The 17,980-nt window shown below is 44.1% G+C and overlaps 1 protein-coding gene across 1 annotated transcript; it reads right to left on the bottom strand.

Moving 5' to 3' along the window:
- Positions 1-13,009: 13,009 nt before the first annotated feature.
- LOC124166496 lies at positions 13,010-15,890 on the bottom strand. The gene is made up of 2 exons (XM_046544025.1): positions 14,132-15,890; positions 13,010-13,044 (listed from the first exon to the last, which is right to left on the bottom strand). Exons 1-2 carry the CDS (start codon positions 15,888-15,890, stop codon positions 13,010-13,012), a joined length of 1,794 nt encoding a protein of 597 aa, XP_046399981.1.
- Between the last annotated feature and the right edge of the window lie 2,090 nt (positions 15,891-17,980).

Raw genomic sequence — 17,980 nt, 5'->3', positions numbered from 1 at the left:
CGCGGACTATAAGTACTTTTTTTCGGCCATGTCACATTGTTTGGGGTTCTGAGATTTATGACTACTCCACAATTTAATTTATTTTTTTGGTTTTATAATGTTGGCAAAGCAGGGGTTAGTTTCTCCATTCATCTAATTCAATGGCAGCGACGATATTTGGAGCAATTTCACTGATTACCGCAACGGCATTATTTTCAATATCCCACTCACGCACACCGCTATTCAACTCTTCTCAGCAAAAGGGAAATACTCAAGGAAATTACTTTTCAGTTTAAATTCTTCATCAATTAAGTACTCAGTCACGGGATTCGACTCGGAAGTCCTACCATATGTAGAGATACTTGAGTACCTCCCTTTCTAACCCTTTCTCTCGTCATATCAAATAGCTAGGGGATGAGTTCGTTGGAAAGTTTCTTCGTACTTGGTAATCAGTAAGAGGTTTTTTGTTTTTTTTTTACAAATTTTTATAAGTAATTTAAAAGTCAAATACCACTATGTTAGAATTTATTTCCCGATACGTGACGATATGTTATATCTTTCACGGAAGACGGGTGACAATAGGTATGGTATTTGGCGGTGGCTACCGGCAGCTAAGGCCATTTTTGCCGTGAGGGAAGGGTATGGAAGGAAGTGTGGAGAGAAACCCGGCGTCGACATTAGCCTGCTCTTAGCGAAAGGCGCCGAGGGCTTAACGTCCCATCCGACGGACGGAGTGTTGCGCTTGAAATGTCTCCACACTTAATTATATGAGGGATCGGGCAGTCTGTAAATTCTCTGCCACCGCCGGGATTTGAACCCGAGCCCACAGGGTGGGAAGCCATTTCTCTTGCCACCACGCCAAATTGGTTCCCTCCTTAAGATTGAGGATAATAAGGAGCTTTACAAGCACACTGTATGAGGAGGAAGTCAGTCGAATGTGCATGGAGTCCGTCTCCCGCCGAACAAGAACTCCAACACGCACATTATGCACGGAGGGAGTGGTGATGGTAATGCGTCTGACTTATAGTGGTTGTGGTTGTTGGACCGAGTCCACGTTGCGGAATACTTTGTTTTTAACTTTTATCAGATTATTCAAATGTTTTAAATTTCTTGAAGGTTTCAAATCATTTGAAATTGCTGTCGCAGCTCATTATATGAATTCAATTTTTTATGCGGCCATGAGTCATATTAAACATCAGGAATGGTACAAGCGTTGTCTTATCGTTTTTAAATGGCCTCATTATTAATTAGGGCTAGGTATCCGTAAAAGGGGATTGGCTGATTTTAAAGGGTGGATAAAAACCCGACGTTAGCGTTACCTAACGAGCAGTTCATAAACTGGTGATAGGGGTCACATATTTTGTTTTATTACTGGGAACTTATTGTTCTGCTCAGAAAAATATTGGTTTTAATTATTTGATAGAAGTCATTTACTACACACTCCCCCTGATTTTCTCTTTTGTTCTGTAAGACTTGGAAACTCATTGGAACCTTTGTGAAGTATGCGGATTTTGTGATAATCGAATTTGTTTAATTTACCTTAATGAGCGTCATCATATGATGTCACAGTTGAGTTATAAAGCGAAAACGGCCTTCAGAATCATCGCAAACTACATCGTTTGGATTTCGCGATAATTTCATGATGATGGTGTGATTTATAAAATGCATAACTCTTCAATGTTTTCCTTGCATTCGCCAAGACCATGCTCCAAAGTATTGAAAAAAAAAGTGGATCGCGTTTCACTCATTACCGCGTCGCGGACAGTATTCAAAGTCGATTAAAATTCGACCGAAGTGGCGACGAAAACCACCGTTCCGAGGATTGAATTGCGCCTCCTCATTGCAGGCTCCGAGGGCAAGGGCGTAGCCAGGGTAAAATCTAGGGGGGAGGGGGCAAGCTATGGCTGTTCATGTTGTAGGTAAGATTTAAACATGGAAAAGGGGAATGGAATCAACATTTTAAGAAAACTGCAACAGCTCTTTATTAGTTATTAAAATCATTTGCTGGCAAAATTTTATTTTCATTAAAGACATATGCGATTTTTGCTTATTTGGGGGGGGGTCGCAGTTGCCCCCCTGCCCCTTGCTGGTTACGCCCATGTCCTTGGAACTGGTTGTCTTTAAAAAACGATGCTTATTCTCTCTTATCCCCTATGATTTAAGGATATGAATTGAGGTAAGATGGTGCTTTACAAATATCCCGCCTTTGCGGTGAGGGACGATTAGGCAGCCGTTCAGTGAAGCACTAGCGCATCAAAAAGCCCTCTATTGGATCGCGAAACTTTAGGAAAATTAAGGTTGTCATGTCTGAGCAATGCCTGTGACAAACTTAGATTTAAACTACTTAGGTATTCGTGTAGAATATTTTCAACTTCCACTTGCACATACGGTGAGGAATGGAGTATTTTGTTCCCTAACACATGGAATTGGGGAACTTGGTTTCGCACGTCGTTCAGCGCCTCTCGCAGGTTTCCGGTCCGTAGGTCGATGTGCACTAGCCACTCTCCTTGGGTGAAGAGCAGCTGGTGCTTCGGCACAAACAGGAGCGCGGCGGAATTGCGAAGGCCAGTAGGGTGCAGCGCAGGATGCTTGAAGCCAAGTGAAGCATGGTGGCTGAAATGAAAGTCTTCATGAGACCTTGCAAGTGTAAACTCGCCATGGCTGTTACTTTTAGATAATAGGATGGGAAGAAGGAATCATAGAAGGTGTCCTTGCGTTTTCTGGGCGCGCCGTGCGACATTTATGGCCCTCCGCCGGCGATTGTGCTCGCGGCGGCGGCGATGACCGGAAAGGGTTCTGGGTTTCCGGGAGTTGTCCAAGGGGGTAGGAAATGCGGAAATGGGATTGTATGAGTGAATATAGATTGCGGAAGGGGGATTTTGGCGGTTAAGGTCCGGTCCATTGCGGGTCACCAAGGCCCAATCGATGTCTCTACCCGGTGTCCGAGGCCGCCAATTGCTGTCTTCGCCGTCCAGGAACCAGTCATCGTCTTTCCAAGCACATGTGGTTGTAGCCATAGAGGATACACACATGGGCAGTCCCAAATGCAAGTCTCCTCCCGGGGTTGGCGGTCGCTCGGGCGTGGCGGGGGTACTCCAATCCGCGTCGGCGGCTGAACTGCATTCCTGCGAGTCCCCGCAATCCAAGTCCGCGAGTTCGCTCCCAAAGATAGCAATTAACCGCCTCTTCAGTGATGCCATCCTGTAGGCAGCTCAACCCTGCCGCTGCTTACGGGCGGGGTGTAGGTTGGGAAGGGAGGATTCTTCCAGGGAGAGGTCGGAGGTTATACGGAGGGGAGGGATTGTCGGATTTTTCTAAATCCTTGGCTGTGGAAGGCGGTTGGGATGCTTGAGTGGGTTCTTCTGCAGGGGAGGGGGCAGTAGATTTTTCAGCGTTTTGTTGGTTGGAGCCGTCTCCCACGAACACGGGTAAAGGAGGATCAGGATCTGGAGGGAGAGGTAAAAGGTTGCGTGAATGAGCCAGAAGTCGTCTACCATCCTTCAGGTCCTGTATGTCTGCAGTAACAGGGCTTCTTACCCTCACTATTTTATAGGGTCCTAGCCAGCGAGAGGCTAACTTTCGCACTTGTCCGCGCGCTAGAGTCTGATTACGTAAAAGAACGAGTTGTCCTTCAGCTAGTGTGGGAAGAGTCAAGCCTAAGTTATGTTTATGATGTTCCAACTCAGTGGAAATTTTATTAGACTCATTGGCAAGTTCGTGTGCGAATTGCAACCTTCTCTGTATTTCGTACTCATAGGGAGGGTCTTCCGCGTAGGAAACGGGAATTGGGGAGAGAATAGTGTCCCCAGGCATATTGAGTTCCCTACCGTGCATTAGGTAAGCTGGGGAGAATCCCGTGATTCTGTGTCGGTTATTCCGATAAGTAAACAACGCAAAGCCAAGTTGTTCGTCCCAATCGGAGTGATCTTGAGCTACATAGTGTGAGATCACAGAGGCAAAGGAATGGTGTGCCCGCTCTAGGCGACCGTTTGCGGCGGGATTGTACGGAGAAGTAAATATAGATTTTATATTCAGTTTCTGGCAAACATTTTTCATGAGTTCGGAGGTGAAATTTGCACCTCTATCTGTTAATAAATATTTTGGTTCACCGTGACGGCAAATTATATGTTCCACAAATATTTCCGCTACTGTTTTGGCTGATTGGTCCGGGATTGCAAAAGCTTCGGGATATCTAGTGAAATAGTCTTGGCAAGTTAGAATATATCTATTACCGCGTGAGGAGACGCGAAAAGGACCGACAATGTCTAAAGCTAATTTTTCTATCGGGTAAGTTGCTTCACTGACGGGCTGTATTGGAATCTTAGCCGAGCGTAATTTTTTCTTCTGACACGCGATGCAATGCTGCACATATGTGAGGGTGTCTGAATAGCAACCCTTCCAGTTGAAATGTCGTTGAACAATTTCAAATGTTTTTTCGATCCCTCGATGTCCCGATAAGGGATTATCGTGGCAACGAGTCAAAATAGATTTCCGCATACTTCTGGGTGCACAAATTGTGAATTTTGGATCTATATCCGTGGGGTGAACCTTATACAGTACGTTGTCTCCATCGTAAAAATAGAGTGGATCATTTTTCCGGGCCAAAGCGTGCAATGGCAGTAGATCAGGGCAATCGGACTGTTCCTGTGCTATTCTCTCTTTATCCCATGTGGGTTCATAGTCCATAATTTCTGAATTTAAAGAATTAACGGTGGGAGGCATTCTAGAAAGCGCATCTGCATGTGGTATTTTAGGTCCTGGTTTGTGCATGATAGTATAGGTATATTCGCTGAGCTCCATGATCCATCTTGAGAGTCGGGGTTTAGGTTCTTTCAGAGTTAATAGCCAACGCAAGGGTTTGTGGTCCACGTACAAGGTAAATTGACGTCCGAGTAGGTAGATTCTAAATTTTTTTACCATTTCTACTACTGCAAGGCACTCAAGCTCTGTAGCAGAGTAGGAGTTTTCACCCTTTCTCAGTTGTCGGCTCGCATAGGCAATTGGGTGTTCTCCGTCCTCGAACTCTTGCGAGAGTATGCCTCCGAGGGCGGTTTGAGATGCATCTGTCGTTAGGATGAAGGGCTTTTCGAAGTTTGGAAATTTAAGTACAGGTGTCGTTGTTAAGCACAGCTTTAATTTTTGGAAAGCATTTTGCTGCTCTGTACCCCAAAAAAATTTCTCTCCTTTCTTCACTAGTCGTGTTAGGACGCAACTAATCATGGCGAAGTTTGGAATGAACCGCCTATAATACCCTACTAAGCCGAGGAATGATTGCACAGCCTTTACAGTCTCCGGTATTGGGAAATTACTAATAGAGGAAATTTTTTCTTTGTCTGGTTTGACCCCATCGCAAGTGACAAGATGGCCTAAGAAATTTACCTCTTTCTGAAAGAAATTGCATTTTTGTGGCTTCAGTTTTAATCTTGCGCCCCGGAGTCGGGAGAAAACCTCACGAATACCCGCTATGTGTTCTTTAAGAGTCGAATCGTACCGAAGAATATCATCTAGATAGCACACACAGCCACGGTGAATCAATCCGTCTAAAACCGTTGACATTAGGCGCATGAAGGTGGATGGGGCGTTCGCCAAGCCAAACGCCATGCGATCGCAGTGGAAATGGCCATCTAATGTACTGAAAGCTGTGTACTCTTTGCTACGGTCATCCATCTCAATCTGCCAGTATCCGCTGCAAAGATCCATAGTGGAGAAATAACGGGCACCGCCCAGTTCACCCAATATCTCGTCTATGTTCGGCATAGGAAATACTTCTTTCTTGGTCACGCTATTTAGTGCGCGATAATCGATGCAAGGTCTGTACTGAATAGGACCTCCGTCCGCGGATTTCTTTCTGACTAGTATAATTGGTGCAGACCAGGGGCTTTTTGAGGGTGATATTATTCCTGCCTGCAGCTTTTCCTTTATCGCCTGATCGAGAAACTCCCTCTGAAAAAATGGAACACGATACGGCCGTTTTTTAATGGGCTTGGTATTTTCTACTTCTATCGTATGCTGAACTAAACTAGTACAGCCTAAGGAAGCGTTTCCATGCATAAATATGTCAAAAAATTCAAGGATTAAATTTTTTAAGGGTTTTAGTGCTTCTGGTGGCACGGCTTGAAAGTTAAACAGGGACAATAGATCCACCTGTTGTGGTTCTTCTGGCCACAATTCTATGTCCTCGCCCGAAATATTATTCACTGTCGGAATCATACACTCCTCCACTAACTCCACTTTGATTTCCGTAGCCCTGCTAAGTACTTGCTCGCTGTTTCCAATATTACACAACATTAACGGAATCTCTCCGTTCTCTCTTACTCTTGCTAGCATTCGAGGTATAATTGCATCCCCGTTTTCCCATTCTATCAAAACGTCTTTGCCACTTAAGTCTTTCTGCTGAGCAAGGGCCAGAGTGTAGGATAAGGAAGGTATCTTTACTTTAGTCATTAAACGCACTGTTGCATCTCTACTAATATCGCCATCTTCCTCAATTGCAGGCTCTGAAATCTTCGTAAAACTTTCGTTTTTCTCTTTAAGGCCAGCTGAAACCTCGCTCGACCCTTTGCTTTCGCTATGGCTAACGCACGAGAGATCACTGGATATTTCCTGAGTTACGAGGCCATTCAAGTTATGGGATGCATCTACGGGATGCACCGGCGTCTCCGCGCCCTCAACTCGGTCAAATCGAAGATCACATGAAGTTAGCTGACTGACTCCCTCACTATTCTCTACAAAGTCATTCAAGTTATGAAGTGCGGTATTGTACCACACCGGTCTCTCGACCTCTTCGCTTGATTCTAGTTCGGGGTCGTCAAAAGAAATCAAATCAATTTCGGTTTGTTCAAGACTAGCACTCTCACTATTCTCTACAACGTCATTCAAGGTATGAGATGAGGTGTCATACTGCATCGGTCTCTCGACCTCTTCGCTTGATTCTAGCTCGGGATCATCAAAAGAAATCAAATCAATTTCGGATGGTTCGAGGCCCTTAGGTTCCAAAGGCAACCTGTGATCTGCTCCTACCGTCATGGTGTTATCTGCTAAGGAGATTTTACTTCCGTACTTCTTCATGAAATCTAATCCGAGAATGCCGTCATAGTCCGTTTTTCCTAAGTTTATAATTAACCCATCATGATAATATATAAGATTATCCATGCAAAAAGGTATGTTACTCTGACCAATGATTGGTAAAGCGTGACCTGACGCGCTTTTTACTACGTGATGATACGGAGAGACGCCCAATTCTCCGAAAGGGAAGATTCTCTCGTGTATTATTGTAACTGCAGCACCCGTATCCACTAGAAATTGATGCGATCTTCCCATTATCTGCATGCTAATCGTCATTCCCTTAGACGGTGTGACGGCTAGGATGAAGTCTTCCCCGACCCGTTGGTCGGGGTTATCCCATTTCCCGATTGAGTACGGTTTTCGCGCTGTGGGCAGTCGATAGGACGGTGACCAACGTCTTTACATATGCCACAACACAGGAGAGAGCAGTCACGTGAAATATGTCCCTTTTCTCCGCAGTGAAAACAGGTTCGAATCTTAGTACGGCAATTACGTGCTAAGTGGCCCGCTCTCCCACAAGAAAAGCAATTTTCGGAATTTCGGGGATTTGCTATTCCCGCTCTAGCTTGCGACCATCTGGGTCCAATTGGAGGAGGAGTGTGGACATTCGTGGAATTACTATTCGGCGATACGCCACTGCTTCTAGAATTCTGTACTGCATTAACGTGGCTACCCTGTGATAGGAGAGTATTGAAACCCGCGCCCTGCGTTCTTCCGGAAATTTTATGAGGGGGGTACCATGGGGGTTGAGAATTCATTTGCAAGGATGACATTTGAGCAACCTTACTAGCATAATTTCTTACATTAGATTCCTCTTCTAACGTCTGCTCTTCTGCTTCTAGTAAGCTTTTGGGATGACGGGCTAGCACGAAACGCCCAATCTCTTCTCTCAAGCCCAAGAGAAACTGACTCAAAACCCTAGTTTCTATCATTGCTTTTACGGCCTCAGAATTTGGGTCCTTCATAGATTCTCGCAATTGGCGCGCAATTTTTCTTAACCTGGTTGAGTAAGTAGTCACAGATTCAAGCGGTAATTGAATGCAATTTGAAAACATCCGTTCTAGGGAGAGGTGTGAGACGCGAGACGTGAATCTCTTGCGTAAGCAGCTGGAAAAGCTTTCAAAATTTTCTAACATATGTGGATTAGCAAAAGCATACTCTGCTGCGGAACCATGCAGTCGCAAACGGGCTACGCAAAGGGTTTGAGTTTCATTCCAAGAACTAAGGTGGCTTGTTATTTTTAAGCATTCTAAAAATTTTTCGACAGACACGTCATCATCCCCACTAAAATTTGGAACGAAATAAACATGACTCCCTAAAGTGTTTGAAGCAGATGCAGACTGAAGGGAAGGGGGAACATAGGAGGGAGCAGGATTAATCGTATTCACAAAAGGGTCAAATTCTAGTAGGTTAGTGGATTCCCTCATGCACGATGATTCAAAATAGGGGGAAAAGGGGTTTGTGGAAGAATAACTAGGCCAAGCCATGGCGGAAAATTGTGGTAAGCGGTAAAAAAAAACAAAATTTCGGAAGGGCCCCAAAACTATGGCAAACTTAGTTCATGAAAGTTAAGCGGAAGCAACAAGATTCGAGTGAGACTGAATGCGAAAATCAAACAACGCAAAAGGTTTAGACATTACGACTAGTTCAATGCAAGCATTATTGAATGGAAATAAATTTCAAAATTGTCTCTAAATTAACCACTGTTTCAAATTATAAATTTTAGTACGGGCTCGAAACTAATTTTTTTTTAACTCCCCAAAACACCTGACACCAAAATAATGTCGCGTGGTTGGCGGTCGCAACATTATTGGTGGGGAGCGTATTCTCAATAACTAGACAGTGGATTAATTCAGGAGTTTTTAATATTCAGATACACTGGACGATCAGGCACAGCGGATAAGGGGGAATTGAGGACTCACATGAACTCGGCGGCAGACGAGACCGGGGACGGACGGCGACTCGGGTGCGGACGGTACGACGGCTCCTGGCGAGGCTGGGAAGGCAGGAAGGAAGTCCGGAGGAGGTCGGACAGCGACCCGCGACCGAGGAAGGGAGGATGCTCGGAGGAGGTCGGTATAGCGACCCGCGACCGAGTAATGGAGGATGCCCGGAGGAGGTCGGACAGCGACCCGCGACCGAGTAAGGGAGGATGCTCGGAGGAGGTCGGACAGCGACCCGCGACCGAGTAAGGGAAGGAAGGAACAAGGTCCTGGCCGGAGGACGGCGCCTCAATATAAGTAAATCCTGAGGAGCAAAGGTTGCAGGTACCGCTCGAATTGATAGGAAGGTCATTGCCCGGGGTGGGGGAGGGGTTGAGTGAGTGACTAGTCGGCCTCGTCACAGGGGGAGGAGAATAGCCGGCTCGCGATAATGGTGATACCCTTTTCCGCGAAACCGAAGTTCCGCGAGTCACTCCGACACAGGCAGCATATAAGGATGGTTGTTGGCGTCAACAGGTTCTGATGGGATATAAATTATATTTGAAAAATTCCCTTCATCAGGGCAGTGAGCATGATTGCATCCAATTTGTTTCTTACGGACCACTATTTTCTCCTCTTGCGAATGCTGAGATGGTATGCTGCTTGGGTTCATAGCGTCACCTTCGGTATCAAGATGAGGGCTATCGCAGTCCATTGCACTATCCAATTCCTGTGTCTCGTCTTCAGCCGACGTACAAAGATTATTGTGGGCATCAGCACGTTCTATTGGGATATACATTGGCTTTGATAAATCACCTTCACCACGACCGAAAGTGTCATTGCATCCCATTTGTGTGTTATGACAAAATTTTTTCTTCTTAGGCGGCATATCTGAATTCTCCAAATCATAAACTTGCTCTGGTGAGAGGTGGCGTGGATTAATAACTTTACCGTTCTCGTGAAAGGGAGGACTCTCGCCACCAATTGCATTTTTCCTTTTAATTCCTTTACTCTCGGATAGAAGAACTCCATGGTTGCCGGAATAAATGCGTTCATTGTCGACGTCGATAGGATATACGACATTTCCTTCGCCATGGAAGTGTGTATTCCTGCATTCCATTCTGACATTCTCTCCACCTGTTGTCTTCCCATCTGACCTTTTTAAGCCATCAGCTTGTTTTGATTCAATATAGCGGGATTTTATTGCGAAACGTTTGGCGTCGAGGTTCCCATTTTTGTAACCCTTTCCCTCATCCAAGCTTTCTGCCTTCCGTTTAGCTGGCACGCAAGAACGATATGAAGCTCCAGGATTTTTTGGTAGAGTAAGGTGAGAATTAACCACCAAAAATTCAACACTGACACGAGTATTAGTGTTATCTGTTTCCTCGCGTCTGCCTTTTGCCTTTATCAAAAAACCTTATGCTTTGAGATTCGCACTTTTGCGACCAATTCCCTTGTTTCTGCCTTCTGTATTCTGTTCAGTTGGCACGGCAGAATGATTAAATGAGCCACGGTTCAGAGGTTTGGAATGAATTGAATTTATTACCTCACCTTCGGCATCTGGACGAACGTCGGTGTTACCCCTTCCATGGTCGTGTCCTCCTCTTCCCTTTTCAGCCGTCATGGAAGGACGGTTTGTGTCACCAGGCGAGATGTCACTGGCGATGACAGGAATTTGTGTCACTGGATGCTCTTGAACACGCCCTCTTTTGGCCGAATTCGCACCATCACCTTCCTCTCCGTTGAGTTCTGAACACAAAGCGTGTCTCAGGTCTTCTCCAATGACCTCCGCGACCAGCGATTCCTCCCCGGTGTCGTCGAAGTACATTCTCGGATGTGGAGGCATTGGTTCCTCTGGCTTTGGGGGTTTTGTGTTCTTGTGTACACCCGTGAGGGTTCCGGATGCCATGGCATTGAGGAGAACGAACAGGTGGATGTTTCGCCTCTCATTTTCTTCCAGGCTTTCGGTAGTCACTCCGACCAGGTAAATCAACCATTTTTCTGCCTGATTGAGAAGCTCGTTGGGCATTCCATTCAAATTCGGTTGAATATGCTCCAGGTGGGCAATATACTCATAATCCAGCCTCTCCTCCAGGCTGTTGCCCAGCACACTCCCGGAGATGCTCGATGCAACTCTCTTTAAAATCCGTTCCATGATGTACGTGGCGGAAAATATAGATGGCGAGATCTGCTCTTTGGTATCAACCCCAAATCCACTGAATGGAATCGATTATGAGATTCAATAGCAGGAAATAAATGCAATATCTTATTTTCAGGAGTTATTTTCGAACTCTGTTGGTTGAAATCGGAACTCCGCCGGCTGTAGCTCACTGCAAATCCCTGCGATATGACTATTTTCTTCCTCTAATACTCAAGTGATCGATGTATTATTTACTGAAGCTGTTTTATAATGTAACCAGTGCGTTTAAACTTCGTTTTTAACACCACAATATGCTATCGCATCCGCTCTCTATCGCTTGGAAAATCCAATTGATAAAATGTCACCGTACGGATACGTTTTACTGGTTTCCAAGGTGAACGAAAGTATTGTTGCGGCGACGGATATGCCCTCTGCTGTCCCGCGGTAGTATCGGTAGTATGGCCTTTCGCCCTATGCTACATTCCATTGTTTTGAGTTGAACTCAGTTCAATATGGGGTAGGGTGGAAAAATTATGCGTTTTAAAGATTATCATGTTCTCTGAGTGGTAAAAACCATTCGCATCCTCCATCATTTTTTTGAGACATATTGCGTAATTTTCAATGTTGTTTTTATTTTGATGATGGGGGAATGAATGAGCTAAAATGATTTTATATCACTACGATTCGGCAAAAAATCGCTCTTGATTACAATACTAGTAATAAAAGCAATATTTTCTCTCACCGTGTATTAATGTTAAGTCTAAAGGTATTAGCTGATTCGCCAAAGCCACATGTAGGTATTTATTTTTTTATAATATACCGGTTTTCTTGAGAAGGCTTCCGCGGTGATCCCACGATGAATACAATTGTGTTTTCTGGGATACCACCGCGTTGTTTAATGTCTGATGACGACGGTGTCGCTTTAGCTTATCGCGGAAATAGATGAAGAGACAGTGATTACAGAGTTTTTTTTTATGACACTCCACTTTTTGTCGAAAGATGTGTTAATAACTATTAAATTCAGTGGCGTAGAGAGGTTGATTTAGATGGGCTGGACCCCTCCCCCTTTCCCCTGAAATATTGATAGATACATAAAAGAATAAATTAACCATTGAGCAGGGGAAAGTCGCAAGTGATAAATTATTACACCATCATAAAAAAGATTGCTATTTTGTTTAATCATTAAAACTAGACAAATTAAATAATAAAGGATATGATATTAAATAATCATGAATTAAGAAAACATTTCTTCGAAAAATTAATTTTTTCGATTATGAAAAGTGTTAAATTTAGTTAAAACCCTTCAATCGGTACCCTGTTCTTGAAAAATTATCCTCCGGACCTCCCTCGTTTTGGATTCCCACCCCCTCCCCCAAAATAAAATTCCTGACTATGGCACTGAATGAATTTATTCAATTACATTCATGTCATTGTTAGTGGGAAATACTTCACTGAAATGATATTGTTTTTTTCTTCGGTATCTCTCAACTGTCAATTTATGAAATATTATTTTCTCGTACACTGTCACACAGTGCTTCAGAAACCATTTCCATTTTGGTTAAAAAAAACCGGGATTCTTTTTAAAGGGTCTCGATGAATGAGAGCGAAAATACTTTCATATGGTGCGAGATGTTAGCGGTTATGAAACGAAGAAAATAATGCTGGGGCGAACTTCTTTCTCTCCTTACCAAAAGTATAGCGACTCCAGTTTGAACTCGTATAAAAACCGTACCATTTAATATTTTTATATGATTTTGGTAGCATTACCTTTCTTGTTTTTTCTCGCGTTCATTTTTAACTTTGGTTCAAATAGTAGGGGTATGTGCGCAAAGATATTCATGGCTAGCCGTAGAATGAAGGAGCCACAATCATTTGGAACAAAGTGGGTTTCCATTTCAAAAAGTCACCATGAAGGCAGTTGTCTAAAAGACAGAAGTTCTAAGGAATGCAGAACGAAAGAAAACATAGGAGAAAAGCGCGAATGTGTGAATGATGATGAGTTGAAAGTAAGTTAGATTGTATGCTACATAATCGATCGAGTTTATTACCCGAGTCTTTATGAAGCAGAAGAGTAGGAGTAGCTACATCACAGCTGCGATAAACTTAAAACCATTCATCAATCACGCATTCGTGCGTTTGTACCAAGTGGATCAATAGTTAAGTGTATTAGATAAGTGTGTTAAGGTTGTGTGAACTTGATGTCATGTTTTGTGGACTGACTTTCGGTTGATTCTTTTCCATGCTTATGCCCTAGCTGGGCGAATTACACTGATAGTGTCTATTACATTGATTTAATTTCTTTCGCTAGGGTACGCGTTTTCGAATTTTTCGTTTTTTTCCTGAACTACCGCCCCTTAGTTAATTTGATGTTAAAAGTTTTGTACTGCGTATTACCTCGGAGGGTAGTTTTAGTTAAGTAAATTCAGTCCTTTACATATACAGCACTAACTTTTTCTTGAGTCGTCTGCTAGAGTATGTTAATGTTCAGGAGATCTTCTTTAAAAAGTGAAAAAAAGTATTATAATTTCGGCTTCGAACTCCCCCCCCAAAGAAAGATTTGATGCTTTTCCGGCGAATGATGTGAGTAAACTTCTCTCGGGTTTCCCACCGGGTTAAAGGCTTCATAATGGCCGACGTTTCGAGCTCCGACTCGGCGCTCATCATCAGGGCTACTGGATGCTGTGATGCGGGAATGGGCCTGCTTATATGCTGCCCTCCTCCGGTCAGGTTCCTCGGGATTGGCTGGTGGTTTCCCGCCTGGTGGGGTTGACTCCGGATTGGTCTGTCCGTCGTATCGTCCTTTCCCTGTATTCGGTCAGTTTTTTCAGAACGGGTTTCCAAGTGCTGCTAAGGGAATACCCTGAATCGCGATTAAAGTTCTTCCTCTCCAGTTTAATTTCGATGGCTTCTTTGGTGAGACGGTCCCAAAAACTTTTGGCATGACAAAGTATCTCTGTTATTTCAAATTGAATTTTATGGGCGTGTTCGACACTATGCTCAGCAATGGCAGATTTTTCTAGCTGACCAAGCCTCAGATGCCGCTTATGTTCTTTAAGCCTGGTTTCAATGGTGCGGCCAGTTTCTCCAATGTATGCCTCACCGCACTCGCAGGGGACACGGTAGACACCAGGAATCTTGAGACCGGCTGGGTCCTTCGCTCGTACCAGCTGTTCCTTCAATTTCATGGGAGGCTTGTGGATGGTCTCGATGTTGTGCCTCCTGAGTATCCTCGAAATCTTCCCCGAAACTGATGAGACATAAGGCAGGCACGCTCTTGCAACCGGCTTTTCCTTGTCCTCTATATGGCGCTTATCCCGTGGTTCGGAGGTCCTCTTAAGGGCCATGGAAATTTGGTGTCCATTGTAACCATTTTGTGCAAAGGTTTTCTTCAGATGTGCCAACTCCGAGGGTAAACTGTTTTGGTCAGAGATGGACATGGCTCTATGAAACAGGGTTGTCAGTACAGCTGAGCGCTGCGAAGGATGATGGTGACTGCCTCCATTCAAGTACAAGTTGGTGCTTGTCGGTTTCCGATAAACGCTGTGGCCAAGAGTTCCATCGCTCTTCCGTTGGATGAGAATATCCAGGAAGGGTAGCCGGCCATCCTTCTCTAGTTTCATGGTGAAGGTGATGTTGGGATGCCGGCTGTTCATGTGCTCCAATAACTGGTCAAGGTTGTCCCTCCCGTGTGGCCACACTATGAAGGTATCGTCAACGTACCGGTAGAAATACTTCGGGCGTAGCGGAGCTGAGTTTAAGGCCTTCTCTTCGAAATCCTCCATGAAGAAATTGGCGACGGCGGGGGATAGAGGGGACCCCATGGCAACTCCCTCAGCCTGCTCAAAGAATTCACCGTTGAATTGGAAGTAGGTGGAAGTTAAAACGTGGTGAAATAATTTCACTGTGTCGGGTTCAAACTTGCGTTCCAAGAGACATAGTGTGTCAGTCAAAGGAACACGGGTAAAAAGTGACACTACGTCTAGGCTAACTAGTAGGTCTGTTTTTTCCACATGGATTTCACTTAGTGTTTGCACAAACTCCGCGGAATTCTTGATGTGATGTTCACATAGTCCCACGTATGGAGAGAGGATGCCAACGAGATGTCTCGCTAGGTCATAGGTGGGTGATCCAATGGCACTTACAATAGGCCTCAAAGGTGCTCCGTGTTTATGGATTTTCGGCAATCTATAGAGCCTCGGAGGAGCCGGTGCTTGTGGCCTCAGGTTCTTGACGGTTTCGATCGGCAGAGCCGATCCTTTGAGGAGCGTAATTGTCTTCCTCGTTATGCTGTCAGTGGGGTCCCGGAGAAGCTTCACGTAGGCCTTGTCCTGAAGTAATTCCGCTATCTTCTGTTGGTATAAGGTGGTCTCCATGAGAACAGTGGCATTGCCCTTGTCCGCTGGCAAGATAGTGATCGTTTTATTTTGTTTTAAGGCGCGGAGTGCGTCACGTTCTTCCTTTGAGATGTTGGGTTTCGGCGGAACGGCCCTTTTCAGGACCATGGAGACCTCACTTCTCACCTCCTCAGCAGCCTCCCCTGGTAGTTTCCTAATGGCTTGCTCGACACCATCAATGAAGTCGCTGTAAGGTATCATCCTAGGAGCCGGGGCAAAGTTCAGACCTTTGGCAAGAACGGACTCCGTTGCTTCGTCAATGTCCTGATTAGTCAAGTTGATCACCAAGCGTTTCCGGTCCAAGGGAGAGGTAGTTGTCTTGGTGGCCTGTAGTCTCGAAAACTTCTTTTTCTGCCTTTCTGATTCCCTTCTGAATAACAACTCTCCCATGGCAGCAGTGACCCGGTCAATGTTCCCCCCCAAAATTTACTTATACTACCGCGTACAGTATATATCTACTCGGCCACGGAGCGACATAAGAGATATTAATAAGTATTAATAAGAGATAAACGGTGAGTCCAAATATGAATCTTAAGATCGGAAAAACACGGAGCCCGAAAGAGAACACTCCGACGGGTCAACGTGAGTTAGCGCAGTACCTACACCCCATCCGCTAATCTGAAATTCGATTGGGCTCATGCTCCTGGAGTTTGACTCCAGCCTCATCGGCTCTTGGTGGTATACGAGTGAGGGTCGCTTTATGTGCCAACCTCACAAGTTTTCTTCACTCGGACCCATCTTTTAAGTGGGAATCTGGGGTGTCTACACACTATTGAAAACGATAGTACAATCGATACTTCTGTTTTTCATGTATCTTAAGAAAGTTATCCTTACTTGTTTCTCTACGTGAATTTAGTGATTTAGGTACTGTCATTATCTGTTGACCGTGATATCTATGATAGAATCGTGGTTCGGTCATTTTTTACCTATTCTTTTGCCTTGATATCGCGATAGCCTAGAAATTTATTTCATAGTGAAAGCTCTCGCTGGTAATCACGGCTGTATTTTGTGTTTTCGGATGTACTCCGCGCACTATGCTCAGCTGGTCATTTTTGCGATCAAGTGAATAGGCATAGTGAATAATACACAATTATTTTAACATACGCATTTGAGATACACCTGTATTTCGTATTTGGTATTTACACGACCTTAAAATATTTTATGTTTCAAATACAAATTTTTGGTATTTTCCCGTTCTAAAATAAAAAATACAATTTTGAAATATGTACTTTTGAAATAGCTCTGATAACATTTTTGTGACATTATTCTCAAGAGATTACTTCGTTCTCATTAGAATCGTTTTCTTCATGTTTGCAATTATTCTTACGTGCCTAATCAGGTGTTATTTTTTAATATCTCTTTGTTTCCATACAAATGTATTTTGTATTTGAATAGGTATTTAAAAGGTATTTATTCTAGTTCGTTTTTCAAATACTCAAGTCTAAGGAATTTTGTATTTTGCATTCCAAATACTTCTCGGCCTTCATCTTGCCCAGCCACGTGAAAAGGTCAGCTTTTCAGTGGAGTGAACTTACATCCCTATCATGGAAGCATATGGCATAAAACGGTTGCAATTGTGGTATGGACAGGTCGGCTGGACGGCAATCTCTGAGGGACCCAAAAACAAACAAATTAAGCAAACGTCTGTCGTGAAGCGAGTATGAAATGTGCAAGAAGTCACATTGAACCAATTATTTTGCAATTATATAATTCTTAGTTTTCATTAGTTGCTTTATCATAGCATGCTCAGTCCAAAGATTTATATAAACAACAAATAAAATGAAGGTGTCATGAGATAAATGAGAATCTGATGCTGTTATTGAAAATGCTATTTCATAATGTTTATTTCATAGGTTTTTTTAGATTTTATTGCAGTTTCAAGGAAAAAATTCACTATGTAGATGATTCAACCGTAACATATTATTAAATGTTATATAATTCTGTGAAATTATCACTTATGGACTGTATATTTCGTTATGGAATTGCTATTTTCATAAACTTAGATCTGTTCTTTTATGAGCCAGAATCAAATGAGGAAAAATTCAAAAATTTTTATGAGTCAAAAGCCATCTTCAGGAATGTGACTTCCTAAAATTTTCCTGGGAAAGAACCACCGAATCCTCCGGATATTATAGGGGGGCATAATAAGCCCCCCAGACGAGTGCCCCAACCGCCTCTTCATAGAGACAGTGGCGGATACACGGCGTGCACACCCCCTTGCATAGGCGGATCCAGGGGGGGGGGCACGGGGGCACGTGCCCCCCCCCAGACCCTTAAGAATATGCTAGGTTTTTAATACGGTCCCATTATCATTTCGTTCGTTTTGTATAACAAGGTATCCTTGTGCCCCCCCTGAACAAAATTCTGGATACGGCCTTGCTTGTGCCCCTCCCAGAAAGAAATCCTGGATCCGCCCCTGCCCCCTTGCGGCGCCGCAGGAGGCTTAGCAGGGAGTGTCCGTACGCCCCCCCGAATTGTTA

This window comes from Ischnura elegans, chromosome 10, assembly GCF_921293095.1.
Source record: "Ischnura elegans chromosome 10, ioIscEleg1.1, whole genome shotgun sequence".
In the NCBI taxonomy this organism is placed as follows: domain Eukaryota; kingdom Metazoa; phylum Arthropoda; class Insecta; order Odonata; family Coenagrionidae; genus Ischnura; species Ischnura elegans.
The sequence above is the reverse complement of the archived record's forward strand: the minus strand, read 5'-3'. Positions and strand labels throughout refer to the sequence as shown.

Bases quoted from the DNA above. Each gene is read 5' to 3' on its own strand.
- LOC124166496 (XM_046544025.1), bottom strand. From the start codon at position 15,890: ATGGGAGAGTTGTTATTCAGAAGGGAATCAGAAAGGCAGAAAAAGAAG. The intron at 13,045-14,131 runs GTCAGCTAGAAA...TGCATTCCTTAG, and splicing joins TAAGCGGCATCTGAGGCTTG to AACTTCTGTCTTTTAGACAA.